The sequence below is a fragment of the Cucurbita maxima genome, unplaced genomic scaffold (genome assembly GCF_002738345.1).
Source record: "Cucurbita maxima cultivar Rimu unplaced genomic scaffold, Cmax_1.0 Cma_Scf00016, whole genome shotgun sequence".
Lineage (NCBI taxonomy): Eukaryota > Viridiplantae > Streptophyta > Magnoliopsida > Cucurbitales > Cucurbitaceae > Cucurbita > Cucurbita maxima.
In genome coordinates this window covers 300,100-311,512 of record NW_019272032.1, presented here as the reverse complement: position 1 = coordinate 311,512, position 11,413 = coordinate 300,100, and the positions used below count along the sequence as shown (strand labels likewise).

At 34.6% G+C, this 11,413-nt stretch overlaps 3 protein-coding genes across 5 annotated transcripts in view; 2 read left to right on the top strand and 1 right to left on the bottom strand.

The window, feature by feature from the left end:
- Positions 1–335: 335 nt before the first annotated feature.
- LOC111491204 (bidirectional sugar transporter SWEET4-like) lies at positions 336–1,803 on the bottom strand. The gene is made up of 5 exons (XM_023140000.1): positions 1,700–1,803; positions 1,578–1,614; positions 1,005–1,386; positions 780–899; positions 336–697 (listed from the first exon to the last, which is right to left on the bottom strand). The coding sequence occupies exons 1-5, from the start codon at positions 1,740–1,742 to the stop codon at positions 482–484; spliced, it is 798 nt and encodes a 265-aa protein (XP_022995768.1). The 5' UTR covers positions 1,743–1,803; the 3' UTR covers positions 336–481.
- Positions 1,804–5,680: 3,877 nt separating this feature from the next.
- On the top strand, positions 5,681–8,273 carry LOC111491589. Of its 3 annotated transcripts, XM_023140554.1 has the most exons (7): positions 5,681–5,954; positions 6,100–6,189; positions 6,449–6,603; positions 7,156–7,276; positions 7,523–7,642; positions 7,730–7,800; positions 7,901–8,269. In XM_023140554.1, exons 1-7 carry the CDS (start codon positions 5,847–5,849, stop codon positions 8,139–8,141), a joined length of 906 nt encoding a protein of 301 aa, XP_022996322.1. In that variant the 5' UTR covers positions 5,681–5,846; the 3' UTR covers positions 8,142–8,269. The 3 variants fall into 3 exon arrangements, with proteins under 3 accessions (XP_022996322.1, XP_022996323.1, XP_022996324.1); XM_023140555.1 differs by lacking the exon at positions 7,523–7,642 and having other exon boundaries at positions 7,901–8,273; XM_023140556.1 differs by lacking the exon at positions 5,681–5,954 and having other exon boundaries at positions 6,096–6,184.
- A 1,306-nt stretch (positions 8,274–9,579) lies between these two features.
- Positions 9,580–11,413, top strand: part of LOC111490860 (luminal-binding protein) — a 4,721-nt gene continuing 2,887 nt past the window's right edge. Inside the window, exons 1-4 of the mRNA XM_023139490.1 lie at positions 9,580–9,747; positions 10,353–10,620; positions 10,717–10,931; positions 11,025–11,267. Coding sequence (XP_022995258.1) covers positions 9,690–9,747; positions 10,353–10,620; positions 10,717–10,931; positions 11,025–11,267 — 784 coding nt within the window. The 5' untranslated portion in view covers positions 9,580–9,689. The remainder of the gene's footprint in view (positions 9,748–10,352; positions 10,621–10,716; positions 10,932–11,024; positions 11,268–11,413) is intronic.

Genomic DNA, 11,413 nt, shown 5'->3' with positions numbered 1-11,413 from the left:
AAAAAAAAAAAAAAAAAAAAAAAAAAAAAAAAAAAAAAAAAAAAAAAAAAAAGCCCTCCCATGGAAAAAGTTTACCACTTTTCACAAAATAATAATAATAATAATAATAATTACATTTTCAAATTTCTTGAGAATACTAAGAAGCCACAATACAATTCCATACCTAACTTATGAACACTTCAAATTTCCAAATATCTAATATATTGCAAGAGCACGAAAATCTAAATAAAAAGCGCCTTTTTGTTTCCTTTCTTTTTTCTTCAGAAAACAAAAAGACCAAAAAAAAAAAAGGTGGAACAAATGTCCTAAATGCCCTTCCAGAAAAGAAGAAAAAAAAAACCCAAATAAAACCATTATTATTATTATTATTATGATTAAAACCATATAATTCCCAAAATCATGAACAAAAAAGTTCTTTTTGAATATGAATTGGTTTTTACTTTCACGCATCCAACTCATCCATCTCGCCGCCCACCGCCGGTCAAGTCTTGTGGGGTGGCGCCGTCGTGTCTGAAACAGGAGAAGTGGCCGCCACGCCACCGGCGGTTTTGTCCGGTGGGTAGCTGCAGTTAACGACGACTTCAGAGAGATGGATTTGGCCTTTTCTCTCGGCGATTTGGCGCTGAGTGGATTTATAGAAGGTGGCATAGAGAATGAGCTGAACAAATGCCGACAATGTCCCGAGGCCGTTTGGAATCTGAAAATAAAAAAATAAAAAAAAACGCCGTTAATGCAGTTTTTAACGTCAATAACAGAATCAACGGCGGATTTTTGTTTACCATGATGAACGGATCGAAACGGATACAAGCATAAGCAGTCCAAACGACGCCGTTGGCTAACGATGCAAAGGAGAGAAAAAACGGCATATATTCCACGCTTTTTGTCTTAATTACCAGTTTCTGAATCACACAATTCAAAACTCGTGAGGCCACGTCATCAGACTACGTGGATAACACAACATATTTTAATCTCCATAATAAATAAATCAATATATTTTTACTGACCATGACAGTGAGTGGCGACGCATACATCATGATGTTAAAGACAATACAAACGGTGCCGACAATGGCGGAACGGCGGTGGAAGGAATGAGCCAAGGTGAGGACCAGAAGGGTCAAAACCGCCACGAAGATGACCTCAACTAGCAACGCCAGAAGCACTTTCACCCGCTTCTTCTTGCCGTCGGAGTAAACCAAGAAGATGATTACGTAGACAAGCTCGATGACAGTACCGGAGCCGTTGATTGTCACGACGAGTAGGCTTCCCGGGTGCACCATAGGCAGGCCGTACAGCGTCCACATCATGCAGTTTACTAACGTGGCTAGATACGGCATCGGCGAGTACTGCTCCACCGATCCCTTCTTCCATATTTGGATAAAGGTCGGCCTACAAACATCAAATTCAAGAGAAATTTAATGCTGATTTTTGTCTCTATCGGTTGGATTTATTTATTTATTTATTTATTATTATTATTATTATTATTTTTCCTTTAATGAGCGAGGGAGCGGCATGCAAGAGATTATTAGTCATATAACATAGAATTAAAAGAAAAAAATTGTGGGTTGGCTAGAACTTACACTGGGGAGAGGAACAAGAACAGGGAGATGACATTTCCTGCAAAAAAAGAAGCAAGAAATTAGTTGATGAATCGAGAAATGGAGAGGGAAGTAGAGGAAAAGATGTTTTTAAAGAAACCCACCAAAGATTCCAAGAACGGTGCGAATGGCATCTGGAGAAACCATGGCGAAGGAAAGAGAAAATAAGACGAAGTGTTGTGCGTGGGAGTGGAAACGAGAGCGTTGTATTAGTATATATATAGAAGGGAGTGAAATGCGTTGGTGACTTGCAAGACATGAAATGAATGGGAAGGGAATCAAGAAAGAGAGAGATGGGGAGAGAGATGGCACTACCTTCAAAAACTATTGTGAGATTCCTCCAAGTAGGTTGATGGGGGATGAAACGTTCAGACATGCATTTTAAAATCATAACTTGCAATAGGTCAAAATGAATAATATCTACTATTAGACTTGAAGTGGTTACAAATGGTACCAGAGTCAGTCACTAGACTCTGTGTGCCAGCGAGGATGTATGCACCAAAGGAGTTAGATTGTTAAGGGTGTGAAATCCCACATCGGTTGGGAGGAGAACGAAACACATTCTTTATAAGAATGTGGAAATCTATCCCTAGCAGACACATTTTAAAAACCTTGAAAAAAAGCTCAAATAGAACAATATCTAGTGGGGAGTTTGGGTCGTTACAATTGGTATACGAGGCAAGACATTGTATGATGTGCCAGCGAGGAGATTGAGCCCCGATCGGGGAGGACACGAGACGGTGTGCCAGCAAGGATGTTGAGGTTCAAAGAAGGTGGATTGGGAGGTCTGACATCAATAAGAGAAGGAAATGAGTGTCAGCAAGAACGCTAGATCTCAAAGAGGGTGGTCTGTGAGATCCCACATCAGTCGGAGAGGAGAACAAACCTCTTCCTAACAAATATGCATTTTAAAAAGCGGAAGAGATGTTTGAAAGGAAAAGTCCAAAAATGATAATATTGATTAATGGTGGGCTTGAACCGTTCCACTAATGATGGATGACAACACATAATAGATTAAAGCATACAATATCTGACGGGATTAAGTACGGTGGTTTAGATCATAATAAAAAGTATTTAAGATGAGAAAGTATGATCCTAAATTAAATATCGGGGTTGATGTGGTAGATAATGAATGAAATAAACATTGGTCGGTCCATAGATGACACATAAAATGTCATAATTTGTACATTTTGATGGTACTAAAACCAACACGTCACGAACATATCCCTTAATGATGTAGCGAAATGGTGAGAAAGGAGGAGGAGGGAAACTGGAGGGAACAGATGGCGGTTGTGCATGCAGCAGATTCCCACTGAATTTAAGTCCACCTTATCCCAAACTTGCCTTGAACATGGTAACTTGTTAAATATAGTCAAACCCCCACCTATTCTGCCTTCTCTCTCTCACATTTGAATTTATTACTCATTTAGTCAACGTTAAATGTCAAATTTATACTCTCCATTTTAATTTCAATTTCATTATTCAGATTCTAATAAAATTATTGACTCCATTTTGACGTATAATATGTATTTATTGTCTCAATTCAAACAAATGCATTTAACAAAATTAGAAAAATCAATATAATTGCTTTAAATGATTAATTAACTTAGAATTTAATTTAATGGAATCAAAATTATAAAATAAGTTCTGGTCTTCTATAATTAAATTAAATTAAAAAAAAAAAAAGTGTAAGATTGAAAATAAAACTTGAAAGGTGAATCTCTCTCTCTCATATATATACATATAAAATTTATTTATTTAATATAAAATAAGAAATGCAGAGGGTAGATCACAAATACCGAGTGAAGCGGTCATGGAGTTGTACTAACTCCTGAATGTGGCATTAAACGGGTGCGTTTTGACATTTTAGTAGTGTTATTATCTTATTATTATTATCATGTTTCCAACGATATATTGACACGTGGCACTGTGTTTCTAAGTGCAATGAATTAATTTCCTACTTTTTTCCTTTTTTTTTTTTTTAATTTGATTATTTGGGTAAAAAAATAGTATTTTTCCCACTAAAATTACAGCGTAATCAAAGCAATGATTCATAAAACGAAAATACATTTTTTTTCCCAAATAATTATTTGTAATTATGTTCCGAGTTTACTAGATCAACTAAGATGATGGTAGGAAGAGGTAAAAGAAAAATAGTAAATTAGTATGTATTTTCAATTAAGGGATCAAATATTTAAATTCTCGTTCAATCTACGGTAACTTTTTTAATTAAATTTTGACTACATTATTAAGGATATTCAAAATAAAATTCGTAATAATGTTAATTTTAAAAATGACTTTAAATTGTTAAATCCTATTTCAATTTATCATATGATTGAATTCAAATAGTAATTTAATAAATTAAAATAAAAAAGTAATTAAAAAAATATTCGGAAGACAGCCTGGAGATGTATTTAATCTTTTTCACAAGGTGGTGGGATATTGTGTTTATATGTTATTATATATTACATTTATTCCCAATTAATACGACGTTTCTTTTGATGCTCCCAGTTCTGCAGTTCTGATTGACAACACACCACTAAACAAGGAACAATTCATTGAATCTTATCTGAACTGTATTTTTTTTTTTTATTATTCCTTCAAGAAATTATAAAAAAAAAAAAAAAAATTGACATTAAATTTCTTTTAAGAAAATAAATTGTCAAATTAGAAAAATTAAGTATATGATTTGAAATCCAAAAAAAAAATCTGATATTAAAGTTTTTATTCAGTTAATTATAAATGGTATTTATTGGATTTTTTAATTTAAGAATATTATTGAAAATTAGTAGCCCTAGCAAATTTTATCTTTTTTTCAAAATTTAGTTGGATGCTTCGGGCAGATATTGGATTGATTATTTGGTTGTATGTTTCTTTAGGTCATTCAAATTTCAATTTGATTTGATTTGATGTATAAGCCCCACGTTCCTTCATTTGGTTTGATGCTTGCCAGTGACGTTCGTATTTCGATGTCTTTCGCTATTTCTTCAATTGGGAAATATTTTAATTTTGTGTTTATTAAATGAAAAGAATGATATAACAGACGAAGTTATCTTTGTCCTATCACCTTGTCATGACGACGACTCTCTATTCCTGAACCCTAAACCTTAAACCCTAGCTTATGTTAGTTAATACGGTCATGAATATGAACTATTGTCAACCACGCTTCTTTATGTCGATCGATGGTATCAACATCAATTCAAAAACATTAGGTTGTGTAATGATATATTTTTTGAATGGGTTAATGAACTTTCGGGTTGTGGAAAGTGGTGGTTGTTTTTAAGTTATTTTTTGGGTGCTTTCCACTTTAGGTTATTTTTCCAAACACAGGGTGGTGCAAATATGGGCAAAAGTTGGATGGATATGGGCCCTCCTAACCAAATGGTCAATCACTTTCGAAAATAAAGGGTTTTTCTTTGGTCTTATGGAACATGATTGTTAGCCACTCCGATTTGGAACTTCAGGTTGATGATCGCGATTATCGGAACCTTCATGGTTAAATTAGTTAGTCTTAACGTTCTTGATATAATTTTTTTGTAATGATTACTTTTAAAAAATCATAAATCCACCGTATATAATACATTAGTAACTAAAATATCATAAAACTCAAAACTCAAATATTAATAAGTCACAATGCATTATTATATAAGTTACAAACGCGAAATATTCTCAATTTTCATAATAATTTTAAAGATATGATCTTTAGATGCAACCCATAAATGTATTTGCTTATATTCTCAAAGTTAAATAATCTCACATCCACATTTATTATACTAAAATAATAACAATAATAAAATTAATGTTGAAAGTTCATAATAATAAAAAGAGGAATTATGGCTCCAATGGGCTTTTAAACGTGGGCTCCAAGTATGAGCCCAGCCCAACAAAATCTAGTATCATCATTTCCTTCCCTCGTCGCTTCTGTAAGGATATCTCGTCTTATTTATTTATTTATTTATTTATTATCTTGTTGTATGATCCGCTTCATAATCAGTGGTTGATAATTTATGAAAAAATTAAATTACAGAAATTATAGTATCTTACCATTGTATTTATCTAAGAAAGGTGAAAATTAATTTAGTGGAAAACATCGTTGTTTTCTTGTAGCGTCAATTTGCCTTCGCTCCATTTCACTGAGCAGTAAGCGGTGGTGGCGAAAGCCGGTGAGTGTTGACTGAGAACGCATTCAAAAAAGAAGAAGAAAACGGAGGGAGAAAAATTCACCGGCAATTTGGCGGGAAAGCTGAAACCATGAGCTCATCGGCGGTGGATGCGGAGGCGCCCGATCTGGTTTGTCAACTTGACAACGTCCAAGGTCTGGTGGATGCATTCACTGCCGTTCGATGGAAACGCCATCAGGTTTTTCCCATTTTTCTTCCACTTTCAGTTACAGTTCTCCTTTTCTGTTCATTTTCCGAAGAACTTTTCAGATTCTCTCTCTGTTTGTCTGGATTGATGTCCTTATTTGTTTGTTAGGTTATTGATTTACTTGTTTATCACTCAGGATGCCGTAATCGAACTGTCAGAGCATGGCATCGTTTTGATCGTTGAAGAATCAGGCTGTCTTCAGGCGAAAGTGTATCTGCAGCGTGAGGTTTTGAACTTTGAGTTTATGATTTGAATCTCCTATTTATCGATTGTTGGTGTTAATTCCGTAATTTGGATGCGAAAAGAAATATTGTGCTTGTTTTGCGTTATTAAGTGGCAGGTGAAGTTCAAAATAAAGAATAATTACTTGAAATGTACATTATTTGAAAAGTTAATGTTCGAAGAAGGAAATTGTTTCTTATGCTTCCATCTTCCTTTCCGTTTTCGGAGTTGCTGAAATTCTGCTGCTCTTCTTTACGCTACAGGTTTTCATTCGTTATGAATACAGTGCACAAGCTCGCCCAAGGTTTGGAGTGAGCTTAGGCATTTTTGTTGATAGCTTGAATACATTTTCTGTTCCTGGACGTTTAAGCATCGTTGAAATCAAATACCCGGGACCTGACATGCAACTTCTTCTCAAGTATATACTTTCCTCTCTGTTGAATTACGTTTTGAATCTATTGTTAGACTCTATGTTTGGCTTTTTATTGGCAGAAAAAATCAAGTACATTAAGTTTTCAACTATTTTGATGTTAATTTAATTTGACTGCACCTAAAGAAGAAGAAGAACTGGATTTGTTTCTGGTTTTTAGACTATGACTTCATATTGAGCAATGAAACTGAGCATCTAAACTTCACGGGCCTCTGCTAAAATTTGATATTCTATCAACTTGTTGAACCGTTTTATGATAAAATTTATGGCCCTTGTAGATGTTTTTTTTTTCAAATTTCTTTGTATTCTATCCTGAAGAACGTGTTGGTGTCTTCATGTTTTATAAAGTCATACTTGGGAACTGGAGAAACCATATTAATTAACTAATTAGAAATTCCATTTAGTTCGTTCTTCCACGACGGAAGGATGCACTTCAAATTTTATGCAGATCTGAGAGAGAAAATACAGTTCATTTGTATGTTTGTTTTCCATTCAACGACTCTAATAACGTTGGTCATTTCATCCGGGGTTTATTATCAGGTCAGTTGATTCATTAGATGCATGTATTTATGCGGAGATCCGAACCAGAATCCCAGAAACGATTTCATGGGATTACAATTTTGAACCTGCAGGAAGTAGCCCACTCAGTTTCACTGTCAAGGTATTAGTTCATATTGCAACTTCGAAACCTTTTATGTGCACCAAAAGATGATATCTGACACAGCTGCTAGAAGATTCAAATCTGAAAATACTTGGAAGGAAACAACAATATGAAGGGATGAGGCATGCGAATCTGAATAATTTATTACAGATCATCATATAAAAATTACACAAATAGTTGGAGGTCAAATATTATCTGTGGTTAATATCAATCGACTCGACTTGAAGCATGTAGTTTTAATGCTAGTCTGCAGCTCTGAAGGAAGCTATTGATGATCTTGAATGGCCTGGATCAAGCGTCCAGATATCTCTAGAACCATCTCCCCCTTCTGTCACCTTCAAAGGAGAAGGTCATGGAGACTTGCAGGCATGGTTTGTCATGAACAAGCTGAAATATGAACTCCTTGTAACTTCGTAATAATACCAATACAACCTATTCTTATTTCCTGTACAGGTAGATTTCATGTACTATGCAAACACTGATCTTTTGATCTCGTTCCATTGCGATCGTCCGGTATCCTACAGGTAACATGCTTCCTCCACAAAAGTTAAAACATTCTAATCTTAGCTCATACTTAACATGTGAGAAATTTTTCTGCTTTGTTTTGTGCTTCGATATGTGCAGGTACAAATACAAATTTCTACGAGCGACAACTTCGAACATACCGAGCAGTGTGATCAGAGAAAATAGGGGAAGCAAGTTGACAATTGGGAGAGGAGGAATGCTAAAAGTTCAGCACCTGGTTTCTGTGGCAAGACCCTCCACTTCACACCCACATATAGATTCTGCTGGTTATCAGCAACTCAGTAGAATTGCTTTCATTGAGTTCTTTGTAAAACCAGAAGAAGACACCACAGATGATTAGTGGTTCTTTTCTATTCTCTTTTTGAAGTATTGCACAATCGAGCTATGCTTATTTTGATAGATTCTTTCGTATATTTTGCCATCTTCTGGCGTTCCCATTGATCAAGGGATCTCTTGAGTTCTGTTTTGGGCCTTTGGTTTGCTCAAATCATTTTGACAAAAGTTAGACCAAATATACCGAACTTAACCGAGTTGAACTTTCTCTAGCTTACTTAAGGGTGGAAACATTTAAATCTCTAATATTTTTAGTTGATGGCATATTCGAGAAGTTGCCTTTTTACTTCATGAAAAGAATATTAAAAATATGATTTGAAAGAATGGGTCGATCAACGATTATTTTTTTTTAATGTTTGAATGTTAAGAATTATGTTTTGATACCATCTTTTTTAATGTTTGAATGTCAAGAATGATGCTCTGGAAGTTTTGATAGTATGTTAAGAATGAGAAATAACAATGAAATTAAAGAAATAGCAATGAAATTAAAAAAGTATCCTGTGGAAACGTGTAAGAAATAGTAGTAGGATTAATAATTAGATTTTCATTAATTTTCATTTTAAATAGAATATAGATTACAAGACTTAATCCTAAAAACAAGAGAATATTCATTTTAAATAGAATACAGATTACAAGACTTAATCCTAAAAACAAGAGAATTAGAAAATATTCTACAAACCAAATATTTCAAATATGCTACTAACCAAATCTTAAAAACGAAATCGATATACTACTAATCAAATCCTAATCAAATCTTAAAAATAATAAAAATAAGATAAAATATTCAATTAAACAGTCCATTTTACCTATGAACTTGATTTTAGTTAATTTTCATGTTAAACTTTACTTTAATCAAATGAAATATTTAACTTAAATAAACGATAAAATCAATATATTTATGTAGTTAATTTTAAAAAATTTGTGGTTAATCATTTATAACTTGGAGCTTTAGTTTCATTTATTTATTTATTTAATATTTTTAACTAGCTAATTATGAACATTATTTTTTTTTGACATTAGAATTAAAATTTGAAATTTCAAACTTCAATTTCATTAAATTTAAAATTCGAAATGTAAGCTTTTTTCTCGTTTCTGTTTTAATCCCAAACAATTTAATTTAAGGAACTATGTAGAAGCCTCTTCACAAACATCGAAATTAAAGAAAAAGGAAAAAATAAAAATAAAAAAGAGTGAGAGAGAGAGAGAACGGGTATCATTACGTATCTGATCCAATGAAACACCGCCACGTATAATCAAAAACCAAATCAACGGCCAGGATCATCCCAACACTCAACGCAATATTATTGGTTGCAATCACGTTACACGAAGTTTGATTGGTCCACGTCATCATGAATGACACGGTTCTACGCAAAATGAAGGGTCGTGGCAACCTGAAATTTCATTGATCTCACTATATAAGACCTCACCTCGCGCTATTAGTTTTCCGAAAATTTCTAAATCCAAGAACGAACCCCAAAGCATTTTTCTTCATTTTCGTCATTCTCCTTTCAACTCTCTCAACTTCCAGAGATAGTTTTTCGGCGGCACTAGCGCCATGGCTGGCTCCTGGAGAGCTCAAGGGTCTCTGATCGTACTGGCAATCGTTTTCTTCGGTAATGTTTTCTCCTTCCGATGCCTTAGATCTGGCTTATTCTTGTTTCTTTAGTTGGTAAAGGTGTTTAGATCTGTGTGCTGTTTTATGAGATTGTAATTTGGAAGTCTTAAGCATGGTTGGTTTTTTGCTGGACTGCAATGGCTGGTGTTTGTTATGGAGTTGTTGTGACAGATCGGGAGTGTTTTCTTGACATTTGTTGATTTTAAACGGAGACGGTTGCTCTGTAGATCTCGAAAATGTTTTGTAGGTGATGGATGTCGGATTCAAGGTGATCTAGAGTGATATTCGTATGAATTCTTGTGTTAAAATTTGTTGCAGTGTTTTTCCTATGTCTTGCATGTAGACGTAATGTCAGGATAATGAAGACTCGGAATGTTGGGCATTAGCTCCTCTTAATAGGTTCACCCGTTAAAACTTCGAAGTACATGTTTTAGAATTGATACTTTTTTTTTTTTTCATCTGTGGAATGTATAAGCGAGGTTCCTTGAATCATTGATTTGGAATTTTTTAGTCTGAGTTGAAGACAATATTTGGAACGCATTTAGTTTTATCGTTTTGGACGAATGCATGGGTCTATTGTTATTAACCTGGCTGAAATTTCAGGATGCCTGTCCGCAATTTCCATCGCGAAAGAGGAAGCGACTAAGTTGGGGACTGTCATTGGGATCGATTTGGGAACTACTTATTCTTGTGTTGGAGTCTACAAGAACGGTCATGTAGAAATTATAGCGAATGACCAAGGAAACCGTATCACCCCTTCTTGGGTCGCTTTCACTGATAGTGAAAGATTGATCGGTGAGGCTGCGAAGAATCAAGCAGCTGTCAACCCTGAAAGGACAGTCTTTGATGTCAAGAGACTTATTGGTAGAAAGTATGCAGCTATTTCTTGAGACTTGGGACAACTTTCACTGATTTAGAATCAATGACTTAAAAGTTTTCTTATGAAAATTTTCTGTTTTTAAAACAGGTTTGATGATAAGGAAGTTCAGAAAGATATCAAGCTTTTTCCCTACAAGATTGTGAATAAGGATGGAAAGCCTTACATTCAAGTAAAGATCAAGGATGGTGAGACTAAGGTTTTCAGCCCTGAGGAAATCAGTGCTATGATTCTCACAAAGATGAAAGAAACAGCCGAAGCATTCCTTGGCAAGAAGATTAAGGACGCCGTCGTCACTGTTCCAGGTTAGTAAAGAAATATAATGCTTATCATTCCTGAGTTTCTCGATATTTGTTTGTTTCTTGTTTGCTTACAGTGTTCTGTTATTTTATGTGTAGCTTACTTCAACGATGCCCAAAGGCAAGCAACCAAGGATGCCGGTATTATTGCTGGCCTCAACGTTGCTAGGATCATCAACGAGCCCACTGCGGCCGCCATTGCGTATGGTTTGGACAAGAAAGGCGGTGAAAAGAACATTCTTGTATTTGATCTTGGTGGTGGTACTTTTGATGTCAGTATCTTGACTATTGACAATGGTGTTTTTGAGGTTCTTGCCACAAACGGAGATACTCACTTGGGAGGTAAGAATTTTGTTGGTTTAATGTTTGTATGGTTGTTGCTTTATAGACTTTTTTTCAATACATTAATGGAATATTTTAACACCCTAGGTTGTTTTCTTTAAAAAATTGTTCCCTTAGAACTCTTTTTTTTTTTTTTTTTTTTTTTT